The following is a 14,394-nucleotide window of genomic DNA, read 5'->3' on the forward strand; positions in this document are numbered from 1 at the left end:
TATTCTCTGCCCATTCACGGTTAAAAATGGAGTACAAGGCTACTGCCAGTTTTTTGTAGGTCTAAAGTGTGGAAAGTTGAAAGTGAGCTTCAGAGCTGTCAGTGTCCTCTTGCTCCATTGGAATGTGTAATTATGTGTCTATTGTCATGTTATTTTGGTTTTGCAAATCCATTACAATTGCTCCACTAGGAACTAGAAGCCCACCCATTACTGGGCTACCTGACTCCTTCTGTTCTGTTGGGACATATCCTTTAAGGAAGGTGCAAGGTCTTGGCCTTACTACAAAGGTGAAATGAAGTACTGGAATATTCAAGAGATCAAACTAGGTAATACAGTATTCATTTCAGCCCTTAAACACTACTAATCCAAATTGGGCTATAAACTAGTGATCTAGAAAACACATACCTGTTTTCTTTTTCTAATTTTTTTGCCTATTAAGTCCTCTTACCTAATCTTGCATTCTGATACTGAACTTTGGAAGTTTTGTTAAAAATATATAAAGCAAAAAAAATAGTATTTAAAAATGAAAGTTTTTACAAATAGAAATTGGATGTATAGTCTGGAGGAGGCCTAAGAGATTATCTAGTCTACCTCCAGAGCCAGGAGCAAAACAAGGGTACCTGTCTAGATCATCTCTGACAGTTGCAGATACAACTAGAGCTATTGGTAAAAACCTTCAGGGAAATTTCCACAGCCCACATAAGTTATCTGTTTATCTCCATAACTATGAAGTTCCCCCTAATCGTTAATCTAGTATTTTATGAGGGAAAAAGATAATTACTTTTACTATCTTATATGAACGTAGAGAACAATATTACTGTCCCCTTTACAACAGTCTTTCACTTACTGAAAATTCATTAAAAGTTGCTATCATCTTCATCCTCTGTGTTCTGGAAAAAAACAGCTTAATTCAGTCAATCTTTGCTCAGTCTCCTAAACTGTTACTTTTTTTAAATTGATATGGATCTCTATGTATGTCTTCAGTTACTCCATGGCCCTCACTCTGGCAGTAAAAAATGAAGTTTGTCACTTTTTGCTACTGTGACACCTTACTTTTACACCGTTTCTGATACTAGTATCTGTGAAGTGTTTTTCTGTTACCACTACCTCTTCTTTTGTTTACCATTTCTAATTTATGCATTTGACTGTTTTTGTTAGTCTTTATATATGTATTCTTGCTGGTCCTAAAAGCTCTTTTGAATTTTATGCATGTCCTCTATCTCCACTCCCCAAGTTTCTAAAAGCATTTTACAGTCCCTTAACCAAATTCTTCATAATTCAGTAGAACCAAACTGAGGACAAACCCCAGTACTTCCCACTTTATATACATTCCTAGTTTGCTAACTACTCTTTAATACAGCTTTCCAATTATATTTACTGAACACTCATTTCATTGTTCTGATTTTCTAAGAATTAAGTTGTCTCTTTACGTGAAGCAGCATTTGACAGCCATCATACCTCATGTTTCATTTGGAAATTCTGCACCAGGTTGAGGTCTGTGAACATTCGAATTGTGCACAGTGTTGTTTCAAAATCTGATAGCTCAAAATCACTGAAGTTGAAGTCAGTCAGGTTAAGAGATTGTGCGGATGGTACTACAGCAGCCTAGAGAGGAATAAAAGAACACGACTTAGCACTGGGAGAGAGAAAGCATAAAATAAACATCTGCTTTTTCAAGAAGTTAATTTAGTGAGATACTAAATTTTACCTTCACATTATCCTGAAACCTGATGGATATTTCTCATTTATCTTTTCTTAGCCTTTCTTGTTTAACATTACCTTATTTGCTTAGATTTAACACACACTCTTCTGTAGATCAAGAGAATAAGAAAAGGATTACCTGGTCAGTCTGTTACCTAAATTATCTAAGGCAAATTGTAACCAAGAGACTGAGAAAACAAGGCACTGGAGTTATATATATGTATTTTTTATGGACATGCAGACATAAAAATCTGTAACTGTTCACATTTTTCTAAAAATGGGGAGGAAAAAGAAGTCAGTAGAACAGAATTTCTAACAGAATGCACATTCTGCACTATGGTAGTCAGAACTTTCTCAGGGCTAGAAACCTGAAAAATTAGAGTTCACCTTTGATCAGTAAACATCAATACCTTTAGACAATGTTTTTGATGTAAATTGAGTACAATCATAAACCTTAACACTATAAAGTAGACAAAAAAAACCAACTGTATACTTTTAAAAATCTTTAACTTTTTAATCAGTAATATCTCCATGTCTTACATGTATTAAAACTCTACATGTTACAACTCCACTTTTTCTAGTTACAAAATTCAAAGTATAGGTATTGGTTGCCCTTGAGAATACAGATGTTAAGGTTGCTAACAAAATGAGCAGTAAGTCCTACACTACAGAACAAAAACTGGTATCAGTTTTTTCAGTAAAATAAAAGGTGGAGGTCTCCATGCTATTTCTTTACAGATGTTTCACCTCAATCGGGTAAAAATGAAATGGTGAAACAAATAAACCTTATGTATTTGTCTTCCTCTTTGTAATTCCAGGGGAAAACATTTCTTTAGCATGGGGAACTGTGTCATAGAAGGCTGAGACACTGAAAAGGAAGCATGTGTCATAATCTACAGTGTTATTACATAGAGCATGTAAATCAGCTCTCCCCATAACTACATCCACCAATCTCTTTCCTGCTTTTATCTTTCTTATGTGTCAGAGTCAAAAAGTCATGAAAGATTTTGAAAAAATAGTATTTACACACTAAAAAAAAATTCTAACATTCTTACAGATTCCTCATACTACTAATTTTGTGTCCCTCAGTTTGGATTTGTGTGGTATTTCATCCCAAAACATGTGAAAGAACCAACAGCCCTGTATGTTCAGTGGAAAATAATGCAACCATTCAGGAACTCATAATTTTTAAAAATTGCAACTGCAGCCTGGTATTTCAGAGGGAAAGGGGCTGGAAGGACAACAGGAGCTCAACAGAACACCTCCTGCCTGTGTTCTGACTTACTAATTTATTTTTCCCTTCCTTGATCTTCTGCCTTTAACAGCCATGTCAGTAAGCTTCATTTTAGCTGAGACATAAAACACTGCACTATGTAGCTATTAAAGTGTTATTTAACTGGATTAGATATTTCCTCTTTCATTTGAAAAAGTACAGTACATAGAAGGAAGTAGGACTGGGCTACCTGGGAAGAATATAGAGGCATTACCAAAGTATGCAGGCATGAGGATGGGAAAATCAAAGCTCAGCACTAGCTGGAACTAATGAGGGATGGGAAGGGCAACAAAAATGGTTTCTACAAGAACAATGGCAGCAAATGGAAGGCTAAGGAAGAGGTGGGACCACTGTGGTAACTGAGTGGCAACTATAAATGGTTGTATTTTATTTGATTTGCTTTATATGATAAAACACAGGTTGCAGACAGTATCCAGGCTTAAAGGCAGTAACGGATGCGATGTAACATTCTGTAGCATGTGGAAATGATGGTGAAAGATGAAAATTTGTCTGCAACCTATTACAAAAGGCAGATGATGGGATGGCATGGTATGGCACGGGATGGAGCGGAGCGGAGTAGAGTAGAGTAGAATAGAATAGAAAGTTCCAGTTAGAAGGGACCTACTACAATCATCTAGTCCAACTGCCTGATGAAGCATTTATTTTTTGTGCTATCAGATTATCTAGAAGTAAAATAAAGCAAATTCCAAAAAGGTACATCCAGAAACGTAATTTTAATCTGTTTTGGCTGGCTTGACACAACGATATGAGTGCAAAATAAAAATTAATAGAATTCTGAAGCCAAGTAATCTGCCATTCATCAGCTGGCCCTCAGTAGTGGAATAAAAGTCATAACATGCAATGTGTTAGCTTTAGCCACCAGAGAGAGTCCGTTTTACAGACCGTGACATCTACGTCACTGTAATTTAGGAACCTAGATCATGTCTTCAACACATTACATTAAAGTTGTACAATCTGAAGCCTGGAATGCACTGCGAGTAGCATCCATTCATCAGTTCAGGCAAGGTTAGATTAGTTAGCTGCTCCACATGCTGATTACAAAACTGAAGTATTTCTATTATTAATGGGAAGATAGTAAACACAAAGGTATCCCAGTAACATCATAGAGATTATTCTTGATTAGGGGAAAATACTAGCACAAATACTTCATGGAAGTTTTTGGAATGTCTTTGTTAGCACACCAATAAAGAAAAATAAGTTATCTACACCTTGCTTACAGTTTAAGTTAGATTGCAAGTTTAGAATCATTTGAATAAGACAGGAACTACCATGCTTAACATATTTTCCTAACTTGGTACTCAAAATAATCACTTGCTCTGAACTGCTTTCTGGAATCACCTGTCTTTCTCCCACAACTAAGAGAAGTCTAAGGAAGTTAGCTTTCACTTGGTTTGCAGGTAGGAGGTACTCTCACCACTTACGCAGGACTTGGGTTAAGTCTATGAATAGGAGTACTCATATGTTGAACATGATTGACTTGATCCTGAAACTCACTTGGCCCTATCTTTTTTCAAGTACTGCTACCTTTATCATAAATGCACAGAACAGTAAATAGTTTCAGGAAAAAAATCACAGAGGTTGAGTGTGGCAGTATTTGTGTTCTACTTTATACAGAGACAATGAAAAAAAAAAAAGGCAGCAATGATCCTGTATCTCAAAGGGTCAATACTAACAACCAGTATTTAAAGAGCAAGACTTGTCTCTTTTCCTTTTTTTAGAAATAAGGTTTTAATAGATTCAAGTAAAAGACTGCAGTGCAGAATGTGGCTTGTTGATTTTTAGGGTAAGGGTCTGCAATCATAGAATCACAGAACCAGAGAATGGCTTGGGTTGGAAGGGGCCTTAAAGATAATCTAGTTCCAACCCCACTGCATGGGCAGGGACACCTAATCTATTACATGCTTTATACGCACATGCATGTGACTGAGGGCCAGGCTCAACCTATGTACGGAATAAGCCTCTCCTGATGTCACCAAGAACTGTGTGCAAGACTTAAGACCAAACACTGGCTGTGGTTTTATTCTTAAACACATAAAAAGCAAGTAATTTCTCAATTCAGTAACCTTTCCTTTGGATTTGTAATGTTTTGACTCAGCTTTGACCATATGACTATCATGGACATCCATGAGGTGAGCCAACAATGAAGTAAAGATGTACAGAAGCTTGGGTTGTTTGGAAGTCAGCGACTGAGTGGCAGTTGAAGACGTAATGAAGGCACTTGCAGAACCAGATGCAAAAATATAGATCATATGCTAAATTAGGTGAGGAGCAGACTGTAGGATGAATACATGGTACTAGGTAGTAAAATCTTTCAACACAGAGACTCCAGAAAGCAAGAAGTATTTAAAGAAACTTCTACCATAATAGTAATATTACTTCCATAATGCTTGGCATGTGAAGATCTCAAATTACTTCACAGTCAGTAACTGAGAAAAAAAACAAACAAGAATCAATGTTTTTGTGTGTGTGACACACACCAAAAATTTAATGTTGAAATCTAACTGCTTTCTGTGCTTGAGAAGAAAGAAGAGTGAAAACCATGAAGAAATTAAGTAATTGCAATTTACCAAAAAAAAACAAACTGGAAAAAAACAGAAGAGAACTACTTTCATAGAAGGCAACACAATTAGAAAGTCTATATGCCATAAGGGAAGTTTTGAGGGTGCAGAACCTGCTTGAATAGTGCTGCAAGACTGTAGGCTAGAGGAAGCCAAATCTGGTGCACTCATCCACATTGCTTACTGGAGATGGCCTGTGCTGTGTGCTCTGGATCACCTTAGAAAGTGGTGGTTGACATGAGTCAAGACTGGTAGGAAGCACATGGACAGTTAAGCAGTAAGAGGTGGACACTGGTTCAGTGCTAGGTTTAGTGTGGTTCTGTTTTCTGTAGCAGGAAAGATGTAACCACAAAGATTGCATGCAAGACCTGAAGAGAAACCACAGGAGATGTGTTGCATGTTGGTGATCAGGGCCTCTTTATCAATGACTGAGGTTCAAAATTTGTGACATGATTCTAGAACTGTCCTTAGTCTTACGCCTTGTTCTGTGTCACCCTGCTTGTCCAGGTGAGTCCCATACTACCCACCTTGTGCTCCCTTCTGTCTACTTTCCTCTCCATCCCTCCTATTTGTTTTTCCATACAGCAGAGGTGATGCTATTTCCCCAGAATGTCTGCTCCAACAGAGAGAACAGGACAGACTAAGCACAGGGTGTGGTTTGAACTGCACTTGAAATCATAGCTGAAGTTATTCCTGAGGCAGTGGTTTCTAAACAGAATTAAACGTAAGCAGAATACAACACTGCACAGAAAAGTAACCATTAAAAAAAAAAAATATATTGCATTAACAATTAAACACAGAATTTCTGTGTAAGGCCATAAAGCTGCACCTATACTTGGCATGCATTAAATGTATCAAAGACAGCTTTCTGGCCAACCTGTATTTCTCATTGTAGGCATTGTAGTATTTCCCTCTCGTGAGGTATCGATTCAACTCAGGAACCAGTCGGTTTAAGCTTCACTATAACTTTTGTTTCTGGAAGATGTGCTTCTACACATTTAGGGATCATATCTGTGTAAAGGACTGCCTTTTGTTATTCTATTAATGCAACATATCTAAAATAATAGTAAAAAATTCAATTACCGCTGTTACCTGCAGCTCCCTCGTTTCCTCCTCAGCAGCAGAAGCGTGGTATGAGAGAACCTACAGAAAGAGAAAAGCAGCCCTTAGTACAAACAGAAGAGCAATGTGATAAAAAGGTGTTTTTCCTAAAGCAGAGTTTTCAGCTTGCATCTTCACTGCATCGCATTGCATTTGCTGATGAAATCTAGTGCCCATGCAGGGCCCATGATCGTTTTAAGGGAGCTTATGAGGAGATATCTGCAGCTTTCACAAACCCTTTCACAGCACAGATTCTTCTTGAGATAATTAGGCCAAGAAAACCTAAATCGTTTCTATAAAAGACCAAAGAACTCTGATTTTTCTCTTTGGAAAGTTTTCATGCCCCACTTTCAAAGACAAATAATACGTGAAACAGCTATAATTATGAGCTTGACATTGTTGCCATAATAATCCTTTCAGGAGTTTATTCAGACATAAAAGAAAGTTTTGCCCTAACTAAAACTTGGCAAAAACGTCTGAAAGACAGTATGTTTCTTTTAAATCAACAAAATAAGCTCATAATTTTTAGCTGTTGAGAACACAGGACATGAAAATGTTAGGGAGTTTTTTTAGCAACCAGAGACTGGCTTTTTTATAAAGAAGCCATCTTATATACTAACCTGTAATATGTCTGGACTTCCTATATTATCTATATAAAGTGCTATAGTAGGAGAGAGAATTGCTAAAAAAGCCATATAAACAAACAGCTCTTTTTTTTTTTAAAGCACTGAGATGATTTTGATAATAATTTTACCACTTCTAATTTAACATGACTTAATACAGGTTTGTTTGAGAGTTATAATGCTTCTCTTAGAGGCTACAGGGTACATAAACCCCATTTTAGGATTTCTGCAAACATTCTGTTTACATAATGAGTGTTAGGAGATCCAAAGTCTATACATTTCTCACTTTCAGCTTCAAGTTATCACCTCTGAGTAATTCAACTTACCAGACTAAAGCCCTCTTTAGCTATTAAAATTAACAGTAACCAATTCAAAGGCTGACACTAGGTGACGTTCATCTTGATATGGTTTGATGGAGTCTGAGGAAATTGCTGAAAACCTACAGTAATTCTGCTGTTATTCCACAAACCAGTTTGTCTGAAGGACTGAGCCAAAATCATCACAGAAAACCTCAGACAAGAAAAGGAAGCTCCTAATCCCCCGAACCATTTCCTCTTCCTACACAACAGAACAAACCCGCTATGTTGCCAATGTGCAGCCTCATGCAGAGGAAAAGATGCATTCAGCTCACCACTAAATCTCATGAGCAAAGTTTAAATACAATATGAAATAAAATAGTCTGCTGGCAGATATGGAAACAAGCAGAAAAATTCCTGTGCAACTCCACAGGCTAAATGCTGTTCTACTGAGGGAGAACAGTTTCTATTCAGTATCCATGTGAGAAGCTGCACTTAGATGTAGAACAGACAGGGTCTGGAGAAAATGAGGAACTGTTTTGAACTAATTAAGGACCACTCAGATTTTGAGCTCACCTCCAATGTCACCATCTGTTTGGCCATGGCTCTTTCTACAGCTTCATACATCTGGGTATTCTGGATCCCCAAGCCACAAAAGATGACAAATGCTTCCAGGAACTGCTCATCATTTCTGTTGAAAGCCTTGATTTTGCTCGAGTTTTCTTCCATCTTATTCACAAGCTGGCAAACCCCTATGCCAGGGTACAGAAGATAAAAGAAGTAATAACAGAGAACTGCCAACCTATCATCTATTGCATGGACCATCAAGGAAAAAATTAGATCTAGGACAGTTTAGCCTACAGTATAAACCACCAATATACACAGAAGTGACACAAAGGAATATTGTAGGATTTTCCCTGAAGTTTTTTCAAGTCATTTCACAGTAATATAGAATAAATGCTAAAATGTTATATATTACTTAGTATACTTAAAAGTATTTATTAGAATTTGTAAAACAAAAACGTAGGCCTTTACAGACTGGATGATCTTATGAAATTCTAGGGTAATTTTCATCTTAACTTTATTATTAGTAGTATTCTAGATTGATTTAGTCCCTAAGGACAATTTGTTCTTTGGAGGCTAATTAAATTTTTGTAAGCATGCCAAAAGAACATTTATGAAAGTCAGAACAGTGATACACGGAGTTTTTACTTCTTTATTTGAGTCAGTACTGGAAATTTTTTAAAATAAATGAAACTAAACAGAGATACCCAAGTTGAGGCTCAAAGCTTAGGTATACTCACTGATTCTATAAGGACGTGATTGAATTACAGCCTGTTACAACTAATGAACTCATTGAAAAGCATCTAACTTTACTTAGCTTCTTAAATTCAGAATTACTGATAGTTGCATCAATTTATAATTTTCCAGAATTTCTGGACTTTTCTGTGCATATGCCATTGAAAGCTCTGACAAGTAACTTCTGCCATACAGCTCAAATCCCTGACATTGTAAGCAGAGGGAAATTCACACATATTCCTCACTTTAGTTTTACCTATTGGATGGCAGTCTCTGCTAGGAAATCAGAATATTAATTAAAGCAGCTGAATTGTAAGTATATATTGTCTTTGGCAAAAAACTGCTTTGGGGGTGATTACTGTCTTAAGTGAGTCCAAATGTTCTCTCACTCTCATGAGTGTGATTACTAACAGTTTCAAGCATAAAAGCTAGCATTTACTATAAAAGCTGCAAATGCTTTATTCCAGTAAAATAACAGTAGCAAATTATATATTCTGAAAAAAAAAATTACTAAATGAAAAAATCTTCATTTTCTATACTTTTTTTTTGCATACTAGATTGCATACTTTATGCATTTTATGAAGAACATTTTGCAGCAGGAAGAGTAGAATATTAGATATGTATTTACCCAGTAAAAGAGAATCTAACTATTTAGCATGGTGTTTCCAGAACACTCTTAACAGTTTTTTTGTTTTCTTGTATCAGTAGAGCTACTCCTAATTTGTGCAGGATATATGAACAGAATCTGAATGCCTTACTCTTCACCACTGTGAGGTCAGGAAGGCTGGCTTTGCTATCTACTTATGGGTAGGGAAGGAATTATAATTAATACTATTTTACAGCAGTACCAACAGTGAACATAATCAGCTGCTAGTGTAAGATCTTGTCTGTGCTATTAATTTTTATATTAAGTATTTCCAGCATTTTAGTACTCTATATTTACAGACTACAGAAGCTCATTGAGCTTTTTAATTAAAAGGAAAAAACATCTTTGATGGAGCAAGTGTGCATCTTCCCTGTTACATTAGGTAGAACAACTGAGGAAAAGAATGTAGCACACACACCATAAATGTGTTTTTAGAAGAACACTGGCCTTGCATGTAGAGGTTTTAAGGTCTGGTGACAATGTAACACTGTTATGTTTCCAAATTACATTCTGTTTGGGAAACTTATTTTAGTATCACAGTCCTCTCCAGAGAGGTCAGTAAGAATAATGTAACCGTAGCTGTGAACTGCAGTGGCAGGTAGTGTAGCATCTGAATATTGCAAACAGGATTTTGAACGTTAATGGAATGACATGACTAGATACTTGAATGACAGAGGAAATATACAATCCCAACAAATAAGGATTCAACAAAAACGAGATTAAGTTTCCCTGGGAAAAATAAGCTGACTTAAAAAACTCTACAGGAGAATCTCATGAAAATCACCTTCCAATCTCTATTTATTACTGTTTATGACATTATAATTATTTCCATAGCAACTGTGATGTAATGAATTCAAGACTAAGACTCAGAGTGAATAAGCCACAAAGGCAAATTAACACTTAAAAAACACAGCATTTGCATGTACATAAATGTCTCTTAAATAACTGAGAGAACTGCACTAAATATACTATGTAGTACTTAAGACTCTTTAACTTCTTTCACAAGCTTCCCCAAAGCATTGAGGGGTCTACACATTACAACTAAAGGAACTCAAAAAGTCTTTTACTGGCACATAGCTATAAAACCACAGAAAGATTCTATAAAGCTTTCACCACATACCTGAAAAATGCACAAGTCAGCAGAATAAAAAAAGTTTTTTGTCCTTCTTGCCAGTAAGATTTGCTTGATTTTGCTGTGGACAGGTTTTTTCCACCCCATGCCCATCTGCACAACCCACTTCCCAAATTCTGGTTTGGGGTATACTAATCTTAAAAATAAAAAAAGTAGACTTACAATAATAGTCTTTCATAGTATATAGTATGCTAAAGGAACTTCTGGTTATTGTCCCAAAGACATCTTGACTATTAAAGATCTGAACATAAAGCAAGCTGTGAAACCTTAAAAGACTTCGAAGAACATTTTCCAATGAGAGTTATTCAGATTTGAAACCACACCTAAAATGGGTGGCCTGACTGAAACTTTCAGTTTGAACTTCCACAGAAAATAACAATAGAAAAAAACTATATGAGATCAGATGCAACAGTTTTATCAGTAGGTAACAGCATTGTGAAATATCTCTAATTAAAGCTCAACAGTTCATCTTGGTCTTCTAGAGTCTGATAGAATATTTAAAGCAAAGTAATGTAAGAACTCATTAAAGAAGCTGGTATCAAAAAAAAATCTGAGAACTCCACTAGGTAAAGATGATGCTTCTCTTTCTGCTTCAGGAGTTAGAATAAAAGATCTGTTTTCATGGAAAAGGGATTTTGTTTACTGTATAAACTGGGTTATGCAGTTTTGCCACAATTCTCAAGGAAAATTATTTGAAAGCCATTAAAAATGTACTCTTGGAACCCTTGACATTTACATGCCAAATTTTGTAAAGCTGAGGAAGTTGGATTCATGCTGCTATCTAGGAATTAGTATATTTTATATTGTTTACTGACACTCGTTCTACTCTTCATGGGACAGGCAAGTCCTGGTAATTTCCAAAAGCACCACCATCTCTTTGTTTAACGTGAGTCTGAAACTCAAAGACTTAGCTTATTCCCTGACCAGATTCTCAAAAATACTTAGGTGTATACTCATCTTTGAGGACCCAGACCACAGCCAGCTAAATATTTTTAGGGAATTAGATATAACTAGGCTTCTAAGTTTCCATAAGCATCTAGACCTATATGAACCTAAGTGATGTCAAATTATTTCTCAAAATACTACCCCAGGAAGCCAGCAATACTATGGCAACTCTTTAAAATAGAAGAAAAGTAGTTCTAGAAAAAGCAAAGGAGATGCTACAGATACATTTACACAGGGTAGCTTCAGGCACCTTAACTAGTATCTTACAATAGACAGGCTCCCTGTGTAACCCACAGATAGTAGCAGGCACCTCCAAAGGGCAATTTATAGCACCAAAATTGCACAGCAGCCTTCTAAAGAATGAATCTTTCATAGCTGAGCCTCATTTGAGGAAACTGTCAGTGTCTGTCCAGTTCAGCTTGCCTTTCCACAGGCCACCTCAAGCCCTAAAAGCCCAGCACTACAGACACCTCAGGCCTGAAAAGCTCATTTACTAATTCACTTCTTCTCTTCCTTTCACTGCCTTGTAAAAGATCTACTCAAACAAGAGTGGTCACTGACTCTCAAAACAGGAAGAAATTAAAATAATTTTACTTACAGAAAATTTTTCAATGCAAAGAAGCTATAAAAATGCTGAAGTATCATTAGAGTGTTGTAGATACGTGGTAACTTATTAGGTATGCAATTGCAATGGACTTATTAGTTGAAAACACGATAAATAAGGACCCTTTCTCATGGGGTGAGATTCTAACTTGCTGAGATTTTACTGTGGAGCACAGAAATATTTCTATGAACTGTATAAAAATATTTTTGTAAAGATACCTACCTATCACTTTATTCTTTTTCCCATTTTTTATTGGTGTACACAGCAAACTCTTTATGTGTTGACTTATATTTTCTGCACTGTCATTCTGTTAAACAAAGAAAAAAATACAGTTACAATTTTTAAGACTAACATTCAAGTGGCTGAAGAGAAAAAGCTGTAGAGCTGGGGTCTACACCTATTATTGGTTTACATATTCCTTCAAAAAGCAAACACATCTTCAAAGAGCACATTTTTGGCTGGACCGTATAATAAACACTGTATCTGATACAAGCTTTGGTGAATAACACTACAGGTAATTATGATAATCCTAATTCAGTAGGAGTTTACAGTGACTTGTATAATTGTATAAAAATGTGGAAATTTTATAATAGGTTATTTCATTAGAAGGTACCAGTTCTATGAAATTTACAATTTTGCACCAAGACCAAGTGTTCCAAACAGTGCAACTAAAAAGAGATCACATGGGTTTTTTTTTACTCTCATTAGGTGATGAGCTATAAAAGGAACTGACCTCTCCCCTTTCTAGCATATCCTCTCCCTTGCAATAAGGCAACAACATAAGGAACAGACGTCATAAAACAAGATTAACAACCTGACCTTAAGCTGACTGTGCATTTTGTGGCACTAAAATTTTTGTTAAACCTTTTCCTTCTTTTGAGATGCCTTGATTAATCCACTAACACGGTGAAAGGGGGCATAGGGGAGATCAAACTATGATCCAAACAACAGGTAGGAAAACTACCACCAAGTAGGTCAACATTCTGTAGTCTTCCAAAGGCTTTTTATCATGTCTCATGCTCCAGGAGAAGGAAACTGAATTTATTGGGGGGTGAAAGGGTGGAACAAAAGAAACAATGCATGTTTTTAAAATACCCAGTGAGAAAAGAACGTAGGTCTTCAGGACATAGGTCTCCTGACTGCTCCAGGAATAACATGGCTGTTGCTGAGAAGTACATTTGGTCCAACCTCTAATTGTATGAAACACCAAAAAATGGGTACACGATAATATTTCAGAACAAAAGGTTATTTTGAGATTTTTTGCTATTGTCGCTCTGCTCTCTGCTGCTGCACAAAGGTTGTAGACAGTTTCTTTGCATGCAAATGCACAAATATATTGCTTAGTATTAGCAAGAGGAAATGTGATTCTTTTAAAGAAAACACAAAAGGATTACATCATACCAGATAATTTACATTACTTCAGAAACTTAAGTACTACTACTTAGTAGTAGCCTGTTATCAGGAGGGTATATGGAGTATCTCAAGAGTAGGGTTTGCTGTTTTCTGAACTGTGACATACCTGTGGAATCAGCACAGGATATAAGAATCAGCATCTCTCCCTAGACTTCTCCAGCAAGGACAGCTGAGAAACACAAAGTCAAGCTTGCATGAAAATTGGTTTATAGGTACCCTGAGAAGAACCTGTGGTTTCATGGAAAAATTCAGATGCATTGAAAGTCAAAGTGGGGTGGATTGAAAATAACACCACAGTGTGCTGTGCTTAATAAAAATGCCTGACCCACTATTAATGGATAAGAAGCAGATTAAGCAAAAACAGGCTTAAATGCCTTTAGTGAGTTTTGTAGGTCTTTGTCTCCACTGCACTGACTTTGTTAGTACAGGGAAGAACATGTGCATATGGCTGCTGAAGCTTAGCATTTGGCTGCCGTAATGACCTTTTGAGCAGCCTGGACCCATTGCAGCCAACATTGCAGCTTTTACACAAATAAACCCAAGCTATTGTTCTGCCTCATGTCCCTACCTATGTAGTTGAGGCCACCAAACCATTTAGAAAGCACAAAGATACATTCATATGATCAGTAAGCATGCTATTGAATGTCCTCCAGAAAAGAGGCATGGTTTCTAGGGCACTACATACACTTGGGATTTCACTCATGTCAGGGTTCATCCAATTTAAAAACATTTAGCCTACAGCCCTGCCTTAAGACTGCTCCTACACACTGGTTGAGATGCAG

General features: G+C 36.5%; 1 protein-coding gene across 5 annotated transcripts in view; it reads right to left on the reverse strand.

The window, feature by feature from the left end:
- PDE5A (phosphodiesterase 5A) overlaps positions 1-14,394 on the reverse strand; it is a 67,038-nt gene that overhangs the window by 18,764 nt on the left and 33,880 nt on the right. For 4 of the 5 annotated variants that reach the window (XM_051616494.1, XM_051616498.1, XM_051616497.1 and 1 more), the window contains exons 9-12: positions 12,422-12,506; positions 8,150-8,325; positions 6,637-6,696; positions 1,459-1,605 (exon numbers count right to left, since the gene is read on the reverse strand). In XM_051616494.1, the coding sequence (XP_051472454.1) occupies positions 1,459-1,605; positions 6,637-6,696; positions 8,150-8,325; positions 12,422-12,506 (468 nt within the window). The remainder of the gene's footprint in view (positions 1-1,458; positions 1,606-6,636; positions 6,697-8,149; positions 8,326-12,421; positions 12,507-14,394) is intronic. The other variant, XM_051616495.1, reaches the window with a different exon arrangement.

The sequence above is a fragment of the Apus apus genome, chromosome 4 (genome assembly GCF_020740795.1).
Source record: "Apus apus isolate bApuApu2 chromosome 4, bApuApu2.pri.cur, whole genome shotgun sequence".
Classification (NCBI taxonomy): domain Eukaryota; kingdom Metazoa; phylum Chordata; class Aves; order Apodiformes; family Apodidae; genus Apus; species Apus apus.